General features: G+C 52.0%; 1 protein-coding gene across 8 annotated transcripts in view; it reads left to right on the top strand.

Annotated features, from left to right (window-relative positions):
* Positions 1-22,826, top strand: part of MPRIP (myosin phosphatase Rho interacting protein) — a 188,624-nt gene that overhangs the window by 79,608 nt on the left and 86,190 nt on the right. For all 8 annotated transcript variants that reach the window (XM_080682844.1, XM_080682845.1, XM_080682846.1 and 5 more), the window contains exon 4: positions 20,785-20,936. In XM_080682844.1, the coding sequence (XP_080538970.1) occupies positions 20,785-20,936 (152 nt within the window). The remainder of the gene's footprint in view (positions 1-20,784; positions 20,937-22,826) is intronic.

Genomic DNA, 22,826 nt, shown 5'->3' with positions numbered 1-22,826 from the left:
AGAAAGCAGATTGATTTCAAATATGCTCTCCTGACATCCTGCCTCAGACAATGGCCCTTGCTCACCATTTCCCTTTGCTCTGAGGCCCTCTGTTTATTTTAAGCTGAAGAATCAGATCTTTAAGGAAAGCTGCTTTGTTCCTTTTTAGCAACAGGACATCTCATACGATATTTTCTTGGGAACAGTCATCATTTAGCTTTTCCCCCAGAGAAAGGAACTTTTGATGATTCTAGCAGCTATAAGAATGTAGAATATATTCATATCCTGAGTGAAAGGTTTCATCCTGTGACCCCAACACCATCTGGAATTGTAGGCCAACATTTCAGAGACAATTGAGGTCATCCAGTAAATTCCTCTGGCCTCTGGGCTCATCCCAAGTACAGAAATCCTGGGATTAAAGTTAACTCGACATTTAATTAGCTTCAGAGGAGAGGTAGGTAGCCCATGTATCATGCTGGGGAAGAATGCTGGACATGTGTGCCTGGGAGGGTCATTAGAAGGCAAGAAGAACCTGCATGGCACCAAGCCGGGAGAGGTTCCTCTGCTCCGCCAGGGGTTCAGCCTGTCCTGACTTCTTGTTGGACAGCCATTGGCCCTCAGCTCCTTGGCAGGTCTGAACCATCCCTCCTCATCCTCATGTAGGAGTCGTGCTCGCTCTGTATGGTTTTGTGAGGAGTGAATTTGAAAAGTCTCCAGGCATAGCTTCCTTGCTACAGTGTGCTGGGCTGCATGCTCCATCATGGTGACAAGGACCTGCTCCTTTTTGGGCCAGGGTGTCCCAGAAGTTTGGAGAACAAGTGATCCTGTGAGGCTGTAGACCTTGCACACTGGCCTGGGTGTCTTAGCGCTCAGCCTCTTCCTAAGGCATGCCCCGCCACTGTGGCTTTGTTCGGAAGGACGTCCAGAAGGATGTCTGGAAGATGTCCAGTCTAATTAGCATATTACCCTTTTATTAGTATATATATGCCTGCGGGATCGGGCCTAAACTGGCAGTTAGACATCCCTTTCTCAACCTAGGACCGCTGGCTCCTAACCACTAACCTGCCTGCCTGCCTGATCGCCCCTAACCACTCTGCCTGCCTGCCTAGTCACCTCTAACTGCCCTCCCCTGCTGGCCTGGTCGCCCCTAACTGCTCACCCCTGCTGGCCTGGTCGCCCCTAACTGCTCTCCCCTGCCATCCTGGTCGCCCCAAACCACCTCTGCCTCAGCCCCCGCCACCATGCCTTTGTCTGGAAGAACGTCTGGAATGATGTCCAGAAGATGTCTAGTCTAATTAGCATATTACCCTTTTATTAGTATAGAGGATGGTGGTTGAATCCACAGATGTGGAACCTGTGGAAACAGAGGACCAACTGTACTTACTAGTCCATTGATGGCTGGATGAGTGAAAGGAAACTTGGTTCTCACACTCTGGGTATTTCCTATTGAGCCTGTGGTGGTTTCTGGGCATTAATGCTTCTTGGCCCTTTGCAGTCGACTTGCAGAAGCACCTCTGCCCAGAGGACTTGATGGTGGCTGGCAGCAGAAGGAACCAGTGTGAGCAGAGCCTGTGATCTCAGAAGAGTTGAGATGTGACCGTTTCTGAGAGGGAGTGCCAAGAACACTTCTGGAGACCACTTTCCCAAATACCCACCCCCTCACCTGGGCCTGTTAGAAGTCCCCCAGGGCCGGAAAGGCCCTCTCTCTTCCCATGCATGGTGCTTTGGGGGCTGGACATGGCCTCCACAGGATTGTGCTGGTCCAGAGCTGGGTCTTTCTGAGTGCTTCAGTGTCTCTGACCAGTTGAAGGCTTTGGCCAGGCCAGTTGGAGAGGTTTTGGGATGGAGAGCTCTTTCCTGAGAGGCAGGTCAGCCTCTTTTATGAGCAAGACTTCTGTTATCTCAGAGGCTGGGTTTTCATTAGGGTAGAGGAGCATCATGAGAAAAGTCCCCCATGCATGCACAGAAATTCCTGAAAGCCTTTTTAACTGACAACTCGTATGTTTTCTCATGTTGGGAGTTGCTAATTATAAAGATGGATCTTAAAACATCACCGTGTCAACGTAGAGCCTCAGGAAGTGTCAGTGTGGGAGTTCCAGTAGGGAAGAGACTAGTGAGAACATCCACAGGGGGCTTCTTCCTCACAGCAAGCCTTTCTGTAAAGCTCACAGAGGACCTCAGAGCTTAACAGAGCCTTTTCCTGGAGCGCTGATGTCTTTGGCAGCAGTAGAACGTGACACCTTCTCTCTGAAGGTTTTGTATCTCCCACACATTTCGGTTATTTCTTTGTTCCTATTCCTGCCACTTGGAAGCTTAACCCAGAGGGCATTAGGTTTTGGTGTACTCCAGCATCCCTGCCCTGAAAGGGAGGCTGCTGGTGCTTTTTCTATAAATTGAGGAGAAACACTGGGGTCTGGAAGAAAAGGGTGCTTTTTCCAGGGTTCTAGATACCAGGGGCTCCAGCTCCTCCCAGTGAGAAACCCCCACGATCCTTGGGAAGAAGTCTAGAACCCTATGTAGGACTCGTTTCTGCTGTCAGCTGTAGTTCGGATGGGGAGTGGAACCCAGATAGGCTGGGCACTGTTTGGGTTGTTCCTGTCTCCCTGGCATTTGGCACAGGGCCTGTCCTTAGAGGAGTTTAGGGGTTCTTAGCCTCAAGCCAGTTTCCTCCAGCCAGGCAACAGGAGTGGGGGCCCAGCAGGTGCTCCCTGAGCCTGGCACTGTTGGTGCAGGTAGACGCCTGGGTCTCATGGAGCAGGTTCCCTCTCTCTTCCCTCTGTCCTGGGTTCCCTAGTTTCCCTGGAATCTGGTCTCTCCAGGGGCAAAAGGAAAGGCCTGGCCTATGTTCAGGGAGACTTGGTATATAGGCCCCAGGCCCAGGTTATCCTGTGGGTCCCCTGCCTTTTCTTTAAAAAAAAAAAAAAAAAATGTTTTTATTGATTTTTAGTGAGAGAGGAAGGAAGTGGGGGTGGAGAGAAACATTGATGTGAGAAACATTGATCAGCTGCCTCCCACACGCACCCCAAACAGGGTTCAAACCTGCAACCTGGGCATGTGCCCCAACCAGGAATCGAACTGGCAACCCTTCAGTGCATGGGATGATGCACCAACTGAACCACACTGACCAGAGCTCACTTGCCTTTTCTTAACCTCTCTGTCCTTCAATGATGCAAAATCTGAACATCTGGGGGAGCCCAGTGATTCCTGATACTCACAAGCTCAGTCTCATTTCTTTCTCTCTAGCTTGTTTGGATTCTTGGAATAAATCTGAGTCGTCCCCCGCCCCCCCCCCCCCCCCCCCCCCCCCGCAAAGGGTGATTTGAATTCCTTTGGGCTTCCAGCTTTTGCTGGCCCTGATAAATATTATCTGTGGTGGCCCCAGGTTGTGAGGCTCGACATGCTTTCCTCTGGGTCTGTACGTGGTTGCCAGGAAGAGGGAGTGTGTTCGTGAACCACTGGTGCCTTTGGGTCAGCACTGCCCTTGTGTTGGCAAGGAGCTCCCCCACACATGCTGTGCTCCATTCAGATGCTTGCACGGACCAGAGCCAAAGGAGCTGGACCCAGAGCTCAGGGCGGGGGCTGCTGAGGTGGGAGTCTGCTTCCCACATTGCTTGGGCTTTACCCCTCTCATCGTGCAGAAAGGCAGCAGCCCTGCCATATTTCCTCACCTCTCACGTGTCTCTTGTAGGTGGTACAGTTGCCTGACATGGTCTTTCTCTTCCCACTTTCCCAAGCTTCTCACAGTGTCACTAGAGGGGAGAGGACTGCCTCCCTCCCTCAGGGCTGCCCGAAGGGGTTACTTTTATTCACTGAGGTGGCTGACAGGGCCTTTGGGGTGCTAATTCAAGCACTGGGTGCTAGGGCACCTTATGAAATCACATTTTCAGTTATATCCACTCTATGTACCCTCTTGTGCACTCCCCACCACCTTACAGCAAGCGCTTTAACAGATGCACTGTGTCCCTCCTCTCCCTCTGTCATTGGGGCCTCTGTGGCCCAGCCAGAAGCTGTTCATGACCTGGTACAGCTGATGGCCAGGCAGGGACCACAGCCAGGCGTCAGAGATGTCTGCTGTGCCTTTGTCCTCCACCTTGCCTGGGCGTTAGCAGCACTGGGAGGCCTTTTAGTAATTTCAGTGCCCAAGCCCTACCCCAGAAACTTTGAGCCAGTCTCTGAGAATGGAACCTCTATTTAAAAATCTCGCCAGGTGATCCCATTATTCAGCAAAAGCTGAAAATCATTGCTTTAAGCTCTAAAACCTCTGTCTCCCTCAAGCCTCTCCTCCCTGCTTCAGACCCCAGGACGGGAGGGCGAGTGGGAAGGCCTGCAGCGGGGCTGGTGGACGTGATGGCCCCACAGCTGTACTGCTTCCAGTCTCACTGAGGCAAACAGCAGCTTGTTCTTTCTTCATCTAGCTGCTGCCCTTTAGGCAGGAAAGCAATTCATTCGTGTGGAACAGCAGCCCTCTCCCTCCTATTAGGGGTGGCAGCAGCTGAAGGCCTGGGGAGCCAGAATGTGAAAATCTCCATATAAGGCCAGACTGCTCCAGCCTGCATGCCCTGCCGCCTGCCTGCTGCCTCCTCTCCACCTGGGCCTGGTCTCCCAAGCGACAGCTCTGAAGAGACAGCTCTGACGGGGCTGGAAGCACAGCTTCTGCCAAAAAGTACCTTTAGCCCCCTTTCTTTTTCTTCTATCTTCTTACTGTCTCCAGTTTCTCCCATTCTTCCTACCAAACTGCCTTCAAAGGGAGGCTCAAACACTCAGGCTTAAGTATAAAATAGCTGAGCACTGGTAGCCGGGAGCTGGGACAGCGGCTGCTCGGCAGTTCCCTGGGAGGGGAAGGAAATGTGCGCATGGAAATGAGTGGAATCTGCAGGACTAAGGGCAGAAGGACTGCAGTAAGCACTGTGCGCCCGCTGAGAAAGTCCTTCCCACAGGCAGCCACCACGGGTATGTATTGGGTTAGGCAGCTCAGCAATTAATGGCAATGTGGGAGTGCAAGTTACAGGCAAACAAGGGAAAGGCTAGAATTATCCATGTGATACTGGATTAAGAGTTGAAGACAATATGTTTAGTTTAACAGAGACATACTAGTATAAAGAGTTATAGATCGAGGGAGGTATGTGTATATACACCTATTTTCTTGTTCTGTCGGCTGAGGCCTAGAGACAGCAAAACTCCAACGGCAAAGAGCACACCTAGTATCCAGATCTTGGTTTCTACTTTCCTTCTCCAATGAAAGGAACAAAGGCTCTTTGGAGGAAAGGCAATTCTAGGACTGGGAAGTGAAGTGCCATTGGCGTTGCCCTTGGGAGGGCGGGAAGGACCCTGTCCCTGGCCAGGAAGCCCAGGCTGCTGCCAGCCACAGAATAAGGGGAACTGGGATCACCGGAGTGAAGCTAAAAAGTGGGTGGACTTGGGTCCTGGTCAGAACGTTACCAAGGGACTTCCTCTCCAAGGCCCTGGGCACTCTGCTGCTGAGGCCGGTTGTCCAAAAACTCCTCTTCTGCCTCTACAGTGAGGAGGCTGGATGATGGCAGCCAGTAAGTGGCCGGCCAGGGGAATGACTGTCAAGGCTTCAACTAGCATTCTTCTCAGGACTAGTTAAACTGGAGTTACAAGACTCTTTTTCAGACTGTTCTGTTTGGTTAAACCAAGGCAGCAGAACTAAAACGGGACTTGAGGAATAAGCCATTCACCAACAGTTTCATCAGCACCTTGAGGGCTGGCAGCCTTCCACTGCCCCCTTCCTTCTGTCCTGAGTTTGATGTGAGGCCAGATGCTTGCTTTAGGCCTCCTCCTTCAGGGTTCTCCTCCCCTTTCTGTGCCTCACTCCCTTACCTTCTGCCCACCTGGCCCTGGGGAAGCGTTTCTTACCTGGCCTATTCAAAATGGCTTCTCACCCCAAACTCCCATTTCCCACTCTGGCTTCATTTTTCACCATGGCACACACCACCACCACCTCACAAGTTCACTTTATTTATGTTACTTGCCTGACTCTAGACTGGAAGGTCAGCTTTGTGAAGTCAGAGATTTTTGTCAGTTTTGTTCATTACTGTATTCCTAATACCTAGAATGGTCCCAGCACATAGTAGGTGCTCAGTAAATACCTGCTAAATGGACGAGTGCTGCTGGTAGCAGCCACTTTGCTTTCCTGAGTGTTTTTTATATATCTACAATGCAGATGATGCCAGCCCCAGGCTTATGGGAGCAAGATGTTTATTTATGGAGAAACCCTTCATAAAGTGCTGCCCCAAAACCTGTGGAACTGTCTTCCCCTCCAGAACTCCCCAGACAGATCTGACCCTGTGCCACAAGGAGCCTTTAAGACACTTGGTGTCTCTGTCTCTGGCCGCCGTGTGCTGTGCTGTCCACAGAAATGTTCATACCTGCACTGCAGTGCTGATCACACCATAGTGGGTGCCGTGTCTCACTCATCCCTATGTCCCCAGGGCCTGGCATCCAGTGTATGTTTGTTGAATGAATGATTTTTGGAGACAGTGATTTTGTCTTGTGTCCCCAGCCCCTCCTCAGTTAGTCAACCCTCGTTCTCTAAGAGTAAAGAGCCCTGGCTCCTTCAGTCCACTCCTGCAGGACTCGATTTTGGACCCTCTCTCCACTGCTTGTTGTTCCTGTGAGCCAAGTTCTGTTTATTTCTGGCCTCCGTTGAGTGCTAAGTTGTGTGTGTCCTCTCCCAAGCCACCTTCTCTGTGTTCCTCTGTAGCAAGCACCGTTCTGCTGGAGGAGGATGGGTCTCCTTGGGCTAGGGTTGGGCTTCATGGAGAGGCATTTCAGAGCAGTAGATAGAGCCTGGGAAGGAAACAAGGGAGAGAGGCTGTCTCTAGGTTGTTTGTGAGCTGCCAATACCTGTCCCACCCCCACCCAAAGAGACACAGGCCTCAGAAAATACTGGGCATTTCTGTCGGTGGCACAAGCACTAACCTCCCACTCCCAACCCACCACGTCCTTGCTTCCCTGGCTCCAGGAAGCCGTCTTGGGGCCTGTGCCCGCGGATGTCTATGTGTCCATGGGCCATTTGACCCCTCTGGGCTCTGCTTCCTTACCTGAGGGTATTTCAGGCCCTCCAGTTGTGATGGACATGATTCTCTGCCAAAAAGGAAGTGTTTCTGTTGAGAGGTGACTTAAGACTGTCAGCACAACATACTGGTTTCATGCTCGAGAATAAAGCTGAGTTCAAGTCCTTCTAGATCTCCCCTCTTTTCACCCTCCCTCATTCCTCAGACTCTGCCCTGTGGGACTGCTCCTGCACTGTCCTGCCCTGGACCTCCCTCCCCTGACCCTCCACACCTCTCAGCCCCGAGCCATCTCCAGTAGGCCTCCTCGGCTCCGCCAAGTGGGACTCTTCTCAGGTTCTCTGTCTCTTTAGCTCCCGTGATCTTGGGGACATCCCAGGGTTGCTGCTGGAACTCTTTTGTGCCCCAGGATTAGCTGCAGCCAAGGCTTGAGGGTGGCCGCTGCCTTTCTTCACATAGCCAGCTTGTGACCCTGCCTTCCAGGTAGCCACTGGCTTCTGTCTCTGTCCTCTCTCTGTTTCTGCTGCTTCCCTTCTTGTCCTGCCTAAGTCCCATCGCATATGGTATCAGCCTAAAAGGATCTGTTTTCTATGAAGACAGAGGCATAGAAATGCCAGAGGAAGGTAGCTGGAATATAGGCCAAGTACAGAAAAATTTAAGGAAATTTAGTGCTTTAGTTTAGCACCTGTTCTACCTGAGTCACTGAGGCCCAAATCCTTGGGGTCATCCCTGGCTACTTTTATTCTCACCTGCACACACCTGAAGTTCACTTGGCTCTACCGTCAGTATATTCCAAATCCTCCCACTCTTCACCCCACATGCCATTAGCATTCTGGCCCAACCGTGTTTCCTCTGCCTGCCTCATTTGTCGGGGGTCAGAGTGCTCTGTGAGCTAGTCAGGCTCCCTCCCTGTCTCACCTCCTTTGCAGATTACATCCCCTGGCCCAGCAGGCTGTGGCCTCCAAGGGCTCTCTTTATCCTACCAGCAGGTTGGCCTGCCAGCTTCTGCAGGCAGACCCAACTCATCCCTGCTCCGGGGCCTCAGAACTGTTTTCCCCATTGGTTCTCTGCTTGGACTCTGGGTGTCCACCTCCCAGGCATTTTCTAGCCTTGTACCTGCTTTCCTTTCATTCCTATCACTTATCACTCCCTGAAATTGGACAGTTCTTTGTTTTTCCGCTTATTTTTTTCTTCATCGCCATAAAAATAAAGTGAGCTTTTCTTGGGCGGGAGGGGGGATGGAGGGTGGGTGGCACTTTGTCCTGTTCTCACCTCTATCCCCAGCACCAACCAAGAACAGTACCACCACCACCACCCCCAAAATACATGCTCAGTAAATGGCTCCAGTCTGTACCTAAACGTTTGCTGAGTGAGTCCTAAGGTGATTATGTGGTCTTTTAGGCAGGGCCCTGAAAACTTCTCCTCCTCCTGTATTCAGTGGATGTGATAATCAATGTGAAGTGGAAGGAGCCAGGCTCTTAGGTCCAGATGTACTTCCTCCAGGAGTCTTCTAGGTCAGCTCTCAAATTGTGTGACTAACCAGGAGCAGAGGCTGAGACCAGGCACTGAAGGGCCAGGGAGGAAGAAAGTGCCCGGGTGCCAGGTAGAAACCAGGACAGGCTAAACTATGAAGGTAGGGTTTAGTGGGTTGGCTGATGGGGGAAAAGATCAATTTACTTCAAGGGCTGGAGCTAAGGAAATAAGCTTTCTGGGTCTGGGGTAAACCAGGCCAGTGTGCTAAACTGTACCAGTCCTCCTTAAGGGAGGAGGCTCATACCTATTAACAGGTGCTCATGTGAGATCATCACACCTTCTGTTAGCATAGGTAACCAGATATTGATAAAGGAAGGGAGCAAAGGAAGTCAGACATTATTAAGCATAGTAAACGAGGGAGCATAAGCCTGCTTAACCAGGAAGCAACAGCTTCACCCACTCCAAGGGATAGCAGCATTGCCGAGGCAAGGGGATTAACGCATCCCCCGCCCACCATACACCGCCCCACCCTGCTATTGTCGGGGGAGAGTGGTGGGAAGTAAGCCTGCACATGCGCAGTGGAAGCCAAAATGGCCACTGTGTAGCCTGGAAAAAGGATCGGATTAGATAAGGGACATAGAACCCATCTAGATCTAGGAAATAAATTAGTTAGGGGGTGGAGCCATCAGAAGCTCAGGAAAGCTTGGAAAGTTGATTGATTAGTTAAAAGAAGCATCCGGCTGTCCCAAGTCTGAGATAATATAATCAACCTAACAAAGAAGCTTTCTCTCACTCAGTGATATGTGCTTTGTAACATGTGCCCCCTCCCCTTGCTGGAGGAAGTGCAGGCCTGGGCACAGTGCCAGCTGGGGACAGGCTGCACTAGCTGGATGGGGACAGATGGGAGCTAAGCTTCAGCGTGGCACAGCACTTTTGGACACTGGGTTGATGAAGACAAGATTGGACTTTTCCCATGGCGGACAGATGGAGCCAGGACACCACACACTCAGAGGCAGTCCTTTGATTTTGCTTCTGTGATGAGTCTTACCACCAAGCCTCAGTCTTCATACGTGGGTCTCCAGTTCTTTTATCATTCAGGTGCAGCTGTGGTGTGGGGTATTGGTATCCTATAGCAGAGGAAAGCAGCAAGATTGGCGGGGGAGGGGAGGTCATGCTCTGGGCTCCCACGCTTTTTTGTATCTGGCAGGATGTTGTTCCTACCTTTGAGCTGAGGGTGGGAAATGGGGAGAGGTAGGAAGCTGGGGGAGAGTAAGTGCCCACTGAGGACTCTGTTCTATACCGCTGGGGAGGACCTCACACAAGGCCACAATGAGATGGGCCAGAGTTGGCCAGGCTTCCTCTGTAGAATGACCACTTCCACACAAGAGCATGTTGGCCTAAATGAGGCACTTCTTTCTGCCTAGAATCCCAAGTTGCCCTGAACACTTGTGTGTGTGTGTGTGTGTGTGTGTGTGTGTGTGTGTGTTCAAATATACATAACATAAAATTTACCATCTTAACCATTTTTAAGTGTGTAGTTAAATGGCATGAAATACATTTACATTGTTGTACTGCCATCACAACCATCCATCTCTAGTCTTCTCAAACAAACTCCATAGCAGTTATACAATAATATTTGCCCTTTTGTGTCTGGTGTATTTCATTTAATACAATGTTTTCAAGATTCATCCATAGTATATGTCAGAATTTCCTTCCTTTTTACGGCTGAGTAATATTTAATTGTATGCATAGACCACATTTTGTTTATCCATTTAGCCCTTTGTCTTCTCTGTGTCATATTCAAGTGGACCCTTGGGTTGCTTCCACCTTTTGGCTATTGTGAATTTGCTGCTATGAACATGGTGTACAAATATCTCTTTAATACCCTGATTTCAATTCTTCTGGGTATATGCCTAGAAGTGGCATTGCTAGATGATATGGTAATTCTATGTCTATGTTTAAGTTTTTGAGGAACTGCCAAACGGTTTTGCACAGCAGCTGTACCATTTTGTCTTCCCACCAGCAATACACAGGGTTCTAATTTCTTCATATCCTCGTCAACACATACTTTCAGCATTTTTATTATAACCAACCTAGTAAGTACGAAGTGCTTCATATATCATTGTGGTTTTAATTTGCATCTCCCTAATAACTAATGATGCCAAGTGTCTTTTCATGTGCTTATTGGCCATTTGTATATCTTCTTTGGAGCAATGCTTATTCAAATCTTTTAAATTGCTTTTTCTTATTTATTTTTTGCTGTTGAGTTGTAGGAATTCTTTTTATATTCTGTATATTAATTCTTTATCACATACTAGAGACCCGGAGCATGAAATTCATGCAGGGGGGGACAGGAGAGGGGGAGGTGTCCCTCAGCCCAGCCTGCACCCTCTCCAATCTGGGACATCCCTCTCACAATCCAGGACTGCTGGCTCCCAACCACTCGCCTGCCTCTGCCTGATTACCCCTAACCCAGTGGTCGGCAAACTGCGGCTTGCAAGCCACATGTGGCTCTTTGGCCCCATGAGTGTGGCTCTTCCACAAAATACCACGACCTGGGCGAGTCTATTTTGAAGAAGTGGCATTAGAAGAAGTTTAAGTTTAAAAAATTTGGCTCTCAAAAGAAATTTCAATCATTGTACTGTTGATATTTGGCTCTGTTGACTAATGAGTTTGCCGACCACTGCCCTAACCGCTTCTGCCTGCCAGCCAGATCACCCCCTAACCACTCCCCTGCCAGCCTGATTGACGCCTAACTGCTCCCGGCCGGCGCAATTGCCCCTAACTGCCCTCACCTGCCGGCCTGGTCACCCCTAACTGCCCTTCCCTGCCAGTCTGGTTGCCCCCAACTGCCCTCCCCTGCTGGCCCGGTCCCCCCTAACTGCCCTCCCCTGCAAGCCTGGTCACCCCCAACTGCCGTCCCCTGCAGGCCTGGGTCCCCCCCAACTGTCCTCCACTGCAGGCTTGGTCCCCCCCAACTGCCCTCCCCTGCAGGCCTGGTCCCCCCCAACTGCCCTCCCCTGCAGGCCTGGGTCCCCCCCAACAGTCCTCCACTGCAGGCTTGGTCCCCCCAACAGTCCTCCCCTGCAGGCCTGCTCCCCCCCCAACTGCCCTCCCCTGCAGGCCTGGGTCCCCCCCAACAGTCCTCCACTGCAGGCTTGGGTCCCCCCCAACAGTCCTCCCCTGCAGGCCTGGTCCCCCCCAACTGCCCTTTCCTGCAGGCCTGGTCCCCCCCAACTGCCCTCCTCTGCCAGCCTGGTCGCCCCTAACTGCCCTCCCTGCTGGTCTGATCGCCCACAACTGCCCTCCCCTGTAGGACTGGTCCCCCCCAACTGCCTTCCCCTGCAAGCCTGGGTCCCCCCCAATTGCCCTCCCCTGCAGGCCCGGTCACCCCTAACTGCCCTCCCTGCTGGCCTCATCGCCCACAACTGCCCTCCCCTGTAGGCCTGGTCTCCCCCCCCACTGCCCTCCCCTCGCAGGCCTGGGTCCCCACCCCCCCAACTGTCCTCCTCTTCCAGCCTGATTCCCCCCAACTGCCCTCCTCTGCTGGCCTGGTCACCCCCAACTGCCCTCCTCTGCTGGCCTGGTCACCTCTAACTGGTCACAACTGCCCTCCCCTGCTGGCCATCTTATGGTGGCCATCTTGTGTCCACATGGGGGCAGCCATCTTTGACCACATGGGGGCGTCCATCTTGTGTCTTGGAGTGATGTTCAATTTGCATATTACTCTTTTATTAGATAGGATTATACAGGATGTGATTCGCAGATATTTTCTCCCATTCTGTGATTGCCTTTTCACTCTGTTGATAGTGTCCTTAAATGCACCAAAGTATTTAATTTTGACAAAGTCCAGTTTATCCCACTTTTTCTTGTTGCTTGTGCTTATATTGTCATATCCAGTCATTGTCAAATCCAGTGTTATGAAGCCATTGCCCTTGGTCTTCTAAGAGTTTTATTGTTTTGCTCTTAGATTTAGGTCTCTGATCTGGTTGAGTTCATTGCTGTGTATGGTGTGGTGGCACTTGGTTCTTGTGGAATTCTGCTCCCATGCTGGTTGGGTGGAGCAAGGAGGTTGTAAATGATTCTTCCCTCCATTCCTCGCCCTGGTCTTAGGGTGACATAGGCCTTGCCTGGGTGGTGATGGCTTCCCAAGGCAACTCCCCTGGCGGACACCCTTTGCCATTTAGTGGGAGCCTGGGTATCTTGCTGCCCAGCCAGCAGCCTGGGTCAGCAGGCAAGTCTGACACAGCAGGTGGGAGAAGGAACTTCTTGGCCTTGGCAATAAGTAAAAAGGGTCTTTGTTGTGTTCTTTTCTCCTTGAAAAATAAAAAATAAAAGTTTAGCTGACCCTGACAGTGCCCCAGGAATGCAGGGAGCTTGTCTGGTCAACAGAACCCCGAACGGGTCCCTTCTGCAATCTCCCACCAGCTCCACCAGAACCTCAGCATGTACAGTATCGGCCCACTCGTCCTTCTTCCCACAGCTCTGAGGTTGCAGGCCCAGTGTGGGAATTGTGCTGGACACAGCTCCTGTTGCTGCTTGGGATTAGCAAATGTTCCCCTGTGTCATGGGTCCTTTCTGCTAAATCCATAGGAGCCCCAACTGCTCAGAAAGCCCACCTGCTCCTGGATGGGCCCAAGCGGAATCCTGAAAGAGGGGCTTCCGAGGGACAGGAGTGTTGTTTCTAGCAGGGGCCACCCTCAGCAGAGCTTAGCTCCTTAGGGATGGCCTGCCCATGCTGCTGTGGTCTCTTCCTTCTCCTGGGCCAAGGGTCACATGCTCAGGTGGGCTGGGACTTGGAAAACTGGACTTCGTCCTCATGCCTCTCTGGCCTGTTTCCATGTCTGGTGTGTGGGCCAGAGGGAGGGTGTCAAGCACCGTCCAGCCCTGAGTTGGAGGCAGCAGCGAGTGTTCTTTCTGCAGGAACCTGAGTGGAGCCGCACAGGTTTCCTACAGGGCCAGATCCGCTGGCCGCCACACCCACCTAGTTATTTATATCTCTGCAATATTTTGTTTTATTTTTAAGTGTACAAGCCATTAAGTATATTCACAGGGTTGTACAATCATCACCACCATCTAATTTTAGAACATTTTTATTCCCCTTCTCCCAAAGAAATCCTGCACCCCTTAGTTATCACCCCCAATTCTCCATCAGCCCCAAACCACTAATTAATCTACTTTCTGTTTCTATCGATTTACCTATTTTGGACATTTCATATAAATGGAATTATGCAGTATCACTACACCCACCTCTTGCCTTTCAACTTTATCATCTTCTAGTTGCTAGGGGTGGTGGCTGCAGAGCAGTACCATGAGCCCCTGGAAGTGGAATTCTCTTTCTGGGCCCTGAATCTCCTTCAGGCCCTCCATCTCATACCCCTCAAACAGTGGGAGATTGTTACTGTCCGTCCTTTCCACGTGCATCATCCCACTATTCGCTTGACAACCATGGGGTTTGGTAAGGTTGGGTATTCCTATTTTATAAATAAAGCATATTTATAAGTAGAATATATATTATATATTATAAATGAACCTGCAATATAATTTCAGAGGGTTGGTTTGTTCCATATAGCATTCAAAAATATATACTGAAGTTCATTTGGGGCCATGCCAACATAGGTACATATAGTAAAATCTATAAATAATATAGTTTTATCAAGGACCTCACAGTCTAGCATGGAGAACAGATGGGCAGGCTCATAAGTGGACTAGGGGCTACAGGGTGACCATCCAGAAGCGGGGAGAAGTGAGGCAGGAGGTCAGCCTATTTAGCAAATAGCTGTGGGTCTCCCAGGCCTGTGAACAGGGGCAGGAGGTGAGGCCAGGGTGATTGAGGGCCCCAAACACAGGGCAGAGAGCTTGGGCTTGAGGCCCTTGGAGCAATTGAGGCAGAATGTGGCTGGGCCAGATCTATACTTGTGAATGGTCTTTCTGGGGCCACTCCTGGTGACTACAGGGAGACCATTGTAAGCAAGGCTGTCGTTGCCCCGTTTTCTTCCTGTCTGAATGGTGCTGAGGATCCGAGCGCCGGGCCTGGGGGATTAGCATCCGCAGACTGCAGCGCTTCTGCCGCAGAACAGATCCCAGGGTTGAGGCTCCTATCTCCCTGACTTGGTTTGGATCAGTGAGGAGTGGGATGAGGAGTTTGCGGGCCAGAGACTCATTGCAGGTGAGGAGTCGGGTGCTCCAGAGGACAGACATCCTCTCACGCCTTTTCCATCTGCTGGAGTGTGGCCAGGAAATTAGACTGATCTTCCCAGGGTCTCGAGTGGGGAGCCAGCAAGGCCTGGAGAATGTATGCCAGCTGCTTGCCCTTGGATAAGCTTCTTGGTTTGACCCAGCATTTACAATAATCTACTGTTAGCCATGTTAGGGCCAGCTCTCCCTCCCCTCTCAGGGGCTCAGTGATGCCTAGAGTATCTTCCAGTCCAGCCAGGCCAGTCCTCTCATCCCCCTATCAGCCTCCTTTCTGTCCTGGGGTAGGAGAGAACTGTGCCCTAAGCTTTCTTCCCATCTTCCTGGGGCAAGCATTCAGGCAAAGCACATTGAAGAAATTGTGTTCTTATACCACCCCTGCCATGGTGGGGAGTGTGTTTGCAACTAAGAAACGGGTGGAAGCAGCCTGGGTTGTGTGCAGCTCGGAGCCCTCGCTTCACAGTATCACCTCTAGTCTTGTGACAGCTGTGGAGTGAGGGATTTCTGTATTGTGATAAAATACACATAACATAGAAATTCACCATTTTAACTACTTTAAAGTATACAGTTCATTGATATCTAGTACATTTATAATGTGCCACCATCACCAATATCTAGCCCAGAACTTTCTCAGCACTCCAGACGGAAATTCCGTGCCCATTAAGCAGCCACTCCTCACCCCCACTCCCCACCCAGCCCCAACAACCATTAATCTGTTTCTTGTCTATGGATTTGCCCGTTCTGGGTGCCAGGGACAAGGTGCAGTACTCAGCAGATGCTCCCTAAGGGCCACCTTCCTTCCATAGAGAACTCAGGTTCAGCTTCCTCAGTCCCAAAGAAAGGATGTGGGCTCTCCTTGGACCTGACTTGAGTGGCCTAACCAACCCTCCAGCACAGCTGCCCACCAGGCCTGTCTGTAAGGGAGCTCTTGGGCACCATTATCATTACCTTTGGGGAGGATAGGGAAGTTGCATTCCTTCCTGGGCCCCGTGTGATCCCATTGTGAGCACCACAAGCTCAGCAAGCCCTTCACTAGATTAGGCCTGGTGGCCTGCCCACTGGTTCTGCCAGTAACCTTGAACATGACTGTGCAAATGGTTGCAAGGACCAGGGAGAAAAGGCATAAGGAGAGGAGGGGCAGACTGTTCCAAGTGGCTCCACCGGCATCAGGTCCCTTCCCCACTGATCCCCAGCTTAGATATCTGCAAATCGGGCCTATCAGTGCCTGCCTCCTGAGGCTGTCAACAGGGTGAATGAGGCATACCTGTAACTCCTTGTTTAGAGCCCTGCCCAGCGGAATAAATAATTACTACGATTCTTGCTGCAAGGGCTTTCACTGAAAGGTAGATTCCTTTTTTTTTTTTTTTTTTTAATATATTTTATTGATTTTTTACAGAGAGGAAGGGAGAGGGACAGAGAGTTAGAAACATCGGTCAGCTGCCTCCTGCACACTCCCCACTGGGTATGTGCCTGCAACCAAGGTACATGCCCTTGTGGGTATGTGCCCACAACCAAGGTACACGACCCCGACCAGAATTGAACCTGGGACCCCTGAGTCCGCAGGCCGACGCTCTATCCACTGAACCAAACCGGTCAGGGCTGGAAGGTAGATTCTTCATGCCTTACCTGGAGCGTGTAGAGCCCTGCTCCTGACAGTGTCAGATGTGCTGGCTGGCTGCTGGCACCAGTGTTTTTCCTACTCTTTAAGTCAGTTTTGGTGAATACGACAGAATAATACAAAATGCATACATGCAGTAAAAATGTTCCATAATTTTCAATTCACATGTGTGTGCATGCACATATGTGTGTGTTCATCCCAGTATGAAATGCACAGTTCTCGGTCAGTCATGGTCAGATGAGTTTGAGAAATACATGAACTATTGCAGGAAATCAGACAGTGGATGGGCTTGAGCTTCACCTTGAAAGGTGCTTTCTGACCTTGAGATTTTGTGAGTGCCTCTTTGCCAAGGGAGGAAGCCTTTGTTTTTATGGGACTCTTGTTTTCCCACTGAATGGGGAGCAAAATGGACGATTCCCATTCCATCCAGGCCTCGCATATGAGCCGCCCCCATCTTCTGGAGTGTTCTAGAAGCACAGCTGCCTGAAGGAAAGCCTCCTCCCCCTGCACCCACCTTGATAGCTCTAAATGGCCCCTCTGTATTTCTGTCCCACTTTCCTCTTCTTTCCCCCTGGCTCAGAGAAGCTCACCTTCCCAAGCTCCCAGGGTTTTCCCTAAAGCACACCTCCTTGGGCCAGGGGTGGGCATGGAGGATCCCAAGGTAGTGAAGCTACTGTAGCAGGATTGTCCTAAGCGGGCCTCTGACAGGTGCCACCTGCAATGGGCAGAGGTTCCCTTGGCCTCTTGGGGGCCAACAGGCAGAGGATAAGTAGGAAGGCTGGTTCTCAGCAGGGTCGTCATATCCCTGGAAAAAGGCCCAGGTCTTGTGCCCTCCCGCTTGGTCACCTCCTGCTTAAACCATCCACTGCTCTCTAACAGCTCTGCCGTCTTAGCTGGTGTAGTGTGGAGGCAGAAGAGGACCAGAGTTCCCCAGATGGCTGCAGGGCTGTCAGTGCCATTGCTGGGCATGGACGGAACCCATACAGAGTTGGATGCCCTGAAGACAGCCATCCCTTTTTTGGGAAATGAGCGAGCAAAAGTAGGTAATGCTCAGTCTTGTAGGAGGCCTGGATTTCTAACCTCTGGAGGTGTAGAATGAGGGCAGGGAGATTGTTGGACAGAGCTGGCTTCTCTGCTGACAGCATTGGGGTGAGGGGTTCCCTCTAGCTGGATTCCGGTTACAGCTTAGATATTTGCCCTTGCTCTCCCAGCAGGAGGTCTCGGCATAGCTGGGAAATGGATTGTTAAGGAGCAGTTCTCTCTCCTCAGAGTGCTGAGAATGCAGAGCAGTGTGGCCCCTCATGGACAGAGGTGGGGGGGGGCAGGCGGGGGCCGGAGGCTCTCTGGAGACCCTGGTGGAATCTGCCCCAGCTCTGTGAGTGCAGGAGGCACAGCTTCGTGTGGAGTAGGGGCAAGTGGGTGACAGCATTGCCAGTCTCGAAGGTGGTGGGAGTCGTTGGTGAGAGGATGGGAGGGGCCAGGGCGCAGCATGGGAAGCACACACACATAGCAGATGCAGCGCGCGTGCTGCTGGGAGACTCAGGCACCGTTTCCATGGCAGGTACCAGTGCTTTTCCTTCGTTTCTGACTGGTTTACTCTCTGCTCCCTTTTCTGTGTGGTTAATAGGACTAGATGGTGCCTGCTGTGTAAATAATATTTAAGAAGGCATGAAGAGGTTGTAATTGTGAAATCCTGACACCTAGGTCGTAAATAAACATTCATTCCTTCATGCCTTTGCCTTTTATTGGCACTTCTGGAAGAAGGTAGATCCCTCATTTACACACAAAGACACTGAGGCCCAGAGGAGTCTGGCAGTGCTATTGGTGAGAGTCCCGTAACCACATCCAGCTTCAGGGCCAGCTTCAGGGCTGGCTGGGAAATCTTGTCTATAGCTGGTGGCCATGTGCCCCGTGAAAACAATTACTGGCAAGAGGGGATGGTGAATATAGTTTGGTAAGTTCGAGCCCTGGAACATAGTACTTAAAGAGGAGTGTATGCCTCCCAGGGGCCCACTAGATCAGCAGTTGCCAACCGGTGGTCTGTGGACCACTGGTAGTCCGTGAGGTCCAAAAGGTTGGCGACCACTGCACTAGATGGTCCTGAAAAAAGAAAATATTAGAATTTCTGTTGATGTTTTATTGTCCCCACTTAACTTGCCTGTGTGTGTTATACATGTGTTACAGTTTATAAGTTATTGGTTCTATGGTACAGACAGATAACTTATCTAATCTGTGCATCTGTGTCATAGGTGGTGTATCCCAGCAGCTTTGTGAGACCACAGGCCAGGGGTTAGGGTGGACATCAAGGCCAAGTGAGGAAATTGCTTTGGGAAAGCCCCTCTGCCATCCCCTCTCTCCACTCTGCTCTTGCTCCTGGCTCACGCCGGAAACAAGGCCATGACGTGCCCAAACCTCACAGCTCCTGGCCTAATCCTCACAATGGTCCACGGCACCAGAGGCCTTTCCTCACTACAAGAGGCCCCACCTCAGAGACACTGAGCCTTGTCAGTGCCAGCAAGAGCGTGCACTTCGGGGGAGGGGGCACGGGGGCAGATCTCTCAGAGGGCAGAGGCTGCTACCCTTAGTTTGCCCAAAGAGAGCATGATGCCAAAGAAGGCCTGGGATTAGAACTTGCGAAGAGAGAAGGGGCTGGAGCCAGAGCCAGCAGTTGGGAATGCTGGGAGGACCCTGCAGGCTCTGCCCTGGGCTGGGTGCTGTGTTCCTGTGGCTGTAGAATAGCTGTCATCTGGGGAGGGGAGCCCAGGCCTGAGGTGCATGTGGTTCTTCCCAGCCAAAGGCAGGTGGGTGGGTCCCAGGCCACCTTCTTTGCCCTCTGCTCCTAAGGACCCCCCAGACCCCCCTGTTTGGTTACAGGACAACCCACCAAGCTCCTCTTTCCAGCCCAATGACCCTCCAGGAATGCCTGGGAGAGGTACTGTGAGCTTGCTTCCCTCCTGAGAGCACTTGCTTTATGTGGTTATGGCCCACCCTTAGAAGAGGGACTCTTGCCCCTCCTCCTGTCCCTACCTGGGGGTCATTTTGAGGCAGGATGTTCTTTGAACACATAGCTGAGGGTAAAAGCTCTTTCTCCACCTGAAGGTGGAGGCCTCCCTGTAAGCCCATGGCCGGTCCTCGGGCCTGGCCACCTCCATCCTGAGCTGGACCCAAGGATGACTGGCTGAGCCAGGGGCCCCATAAGAAAGGGGATGGGAACCGGGGAGCTGACTCCTTCCACCTCCTAAGGGCCAGAGAGCGGGCAGCCGAGTCGGAGCAAGAGCTGCCCTAGTGATGAGGGAGGTGGTGGTGGTCAGAGGAGCTCCTAGGGCAGCCTGGAGAGCTACAGGGAGAGCACCTGAACTGAGGCTGGAGCCCTGGGAACTCCACCTTCCTTCCGGTGGACACACAGAGACTGTTTCCAATTGCAGGCAGTCCACCAGACCCAGCGTCCTGACTCTCAGACCAGGCCCTCCCCTTGGCCCTGGCTCAGGGACCTCCCATCTGGGTGGGCAGGACCTACTTGGAGCTCCAGGAGGGAGGCTCACAGTGAAGCAACCCCAGATGGCGACCATTGCCTTTCTCCCACTGCTGTCTCACCAGGAACTGGACTGGGGATATGCCAAACTCTTGGGGCCACTCAGTGGAGAAGCTGACAGCTGCCCTGGAGCCCCGCAACAGCCATTCCAGTTTCTGAGCCATGGCAACCTGTCTCCTTTCCCAAAGCATCATCATGTGGGGGGAATGAGAGGCCAAAGGGTACGGGGCTGACAGATCATCTTTAGGAAGGATCTCTCAGTTAAGTCTTTACCTCAGTAGGGATTTTTAAAGCCTTCTTTTCTTGTTTTTGGTTTTCTATCCCTAATTTCAATGTCTAACACCTTTGCTGTCAGAAAAGGAGAAGTTGTTATTTGTTGTTAGGCACTGGGCAGCCTTGCCACGCCCCTCATGGGCATTCCTGGACATGGTGGTAGTGCATGTGCCTCTGGTGGCCTTGGCCTCGCAGCCCCATAGCCTACCTTCAAGGATGTGGCTTCTCTCTGGCCCCATTCTTGCCTCTAAAAATAACCTTGCTATTTTGAAACCACCTGCTCTAGAGCTTTTCTCACTGCTTTCTTGGAATAGTAACCCCTCTAAGATGAGGTCTTAGCTGCCTCTGCCATCCCAGCTGTGTCCTCAGGGAGTGGTCTCCTTCCTGCCTCCCCTCCCCCTTGCAGGCTGGGATATTGTTTTCCAGCAAGAAAGGAATGTCCAGCTGAGTATCCTCTGAGAAGAGCGGGCCTGATACCCTCCTTCTTGGGGGGTTAGGGGCAGGTAGGAAGTGGAGCTCCGAGGGCCAGGGTGAGGCAGAGCCCCCTGTGCCTCTTGTCGGGGTCATGCAGCTGCCAGAGGTGCAGGTGCCTGTCATGAAGCCACAGGGGGATGGTCTGTGCTGCCTTCCTGTGCCCCCTTAGAGCTGGCCCTGAGTGTCCCTACCTCATCTTCTTGCAGCCCACAACCCTCCCTCAGGGCACCATCAACATGAACCAGTGCACAGACGTGGTGGACGGAGAGGGCCGGACAGGACAGAAGTTCTCCCTGTGCATTCTGACCCCTGAGAAGGAGCATTTCATCCGGGCAGAGACCAAGGAGATCATCAGCGGGTGAGTCTGCTCCATGCATTTTGGGAGTTGGTGCTCCCTGCCCACCAGCAGGTCCCTAGACCAGGTCCCTTTGGCATAAATGAGCAGCATTGCCATCACTTTCTTCCTTAAGTGAGTTCGCTCTTCTGAGCCCCTTTCTCCATTCACTGCGCTACTGTGTGCCCACTTCACCCCCATTGCCTTTGCTTCATCCTGTGTCCACACATTCACCAAGGCCTCCCCTCAGTCCTGTTAAGTCAAGGCCTTCCTCTGCTGGCGCTGCCCTGGTTCTGGGGCTGCCACATCTTCCTAAGCCTCTCACTGGCCTCCCCTGTTCTCACACCCTACCTTCTGTCACTCCACCACAAGGGCTCAGTCCCCAAAACACTGTCACCTTCCTCTCTCCTACCTGAAATCCCATCATCTGGAGGTCAAGTCCAAGTTCTTGGGTTGCCCTGGGGTTCCTTCCCAGCCTTCCAGCCTCACTCTCACCTCCCTCAGCCTGAGTGCTTGTTGCTGTACATTTCTCAGCTGTCCCCATCTCTGTGCCTTCACTCTGGCCCTTCCCTCAGTCTGAAACAACCCCTGGACTTCCAGGCTATTAAAGTCGGCCTGAGTGTTCCCTCTGCCAGGAAGCCCTCCCCGAGGAGGTGCTTGGCTCCCTCTGCTGGCCCTTATAGAAGATAGAGATGGTCTGTGTGCATGTCTGGCTTCCTCAGCCAGTGGCGGGCTCTTGACAGTGGAGGCTCTGTCTCACTCCTCGCGCTCACACAAGAGTCTCCAGTGCTGCTGTGTGCCCTGGCTACTCTGTCCAAGTGGAAGGAACAGAAAGTCTCTGGGTCGTCCCACTGCCCTGAGCACACACTGTGCAGAGGCTTAGGGGAAACCCTAGGAAGGGGACGGTGGGCCCAGGTTTTCAGGTAGCCAACAGCCGAGAGGGGCTGAGCTCCTGCTCCTGAACCCATGCAGCATCTGTCTTCCAGGAGCCCCTGCTAACGGGGCATCTGCTATCAGCTCTGTAAGGCCCAGCCGCACGTGGTACATGCACAGCGAGCATACATGGCCGGCACTCAGGCATGTGGTCTTGGAGAATCGCACTCATCCTTTAAGGTAGAAGGAAGCAGGTGAGGCTAAGAAGGCTTTTGGAGGAGTAAATCTGGGATTTAGGGGGACTAGGCTGATTATTGCAAAGTAGCATGGATTAGAAAGTGAAGCCCTTTGGTTCAACCACTGAATGACTTCTGTGAGCAGGGTCTGCATGGGCTTCAGTATCTCAGCTATAGCCCTGGCCGAGGCTGCTGCTGGAGGAAACAAGAGCCAGGTTCAGATCTACACGTGGTAGGCAGGGAGCAGAAGGACCAGGTGGCCCTCTGCTGGGGGTGCCAGCTCACTCCAAACCCTCCTCCCCTGGAGAGAGGCAGGTTTGCATTTCTAACCCCTGGGGCAAACAGGAGGACACTTTGACCCTCGGCTCCCTGATCTTAACCCTACAGCCATACAATTTAAGGGTGTAAAGGGCTTTTACAGAGTCTCTTTATAGTTGGGAGACTGAGGCTCTGGGAATAAGGGAGCCTAAGGGCATCTTCCAAGTATAAGTGACAGTATGGGGTTGTTTGCACTTCCTGGTTCATACTTGCTGTCTTGGTCTTGTCTGGCAAGCACACCTGAGCCAGGGTTCCACTGCCCAACTGGATTCCTTGGGAGATCTAGCCCCTCCCGTGGGAGCTGGGTTCCAGAGACAGGTCTGGGTGACAGGCAGGATAAGAAAGGGGGCTGTCGGAGGTCTCCAGGGTAGGCTGGGGAGTGTGAGTTGGGGAGCAGGTCAGTGAGGTAGTGGTGTGCCACATGGCATTGGGATGATGACGATGTCTGGCATTTGATCGCATCTCTGGCAGGCAGCCTACGTCCTGC

Source organism: Plecotus auritus (assembly GCF_963455305.1).
Source record: "Plecotus auritus genome assembly, chromosome: 7".
Taxonomy (NCBI): Eukaryota; Metazoa; Chordata; class Mammalia; order Chiroptera; family Vespertilionidae; genus Plecotus; species Plecotus auritus.
This window is presented reverse-complemented; position numbering and strand designations above follow the sequence as displayed.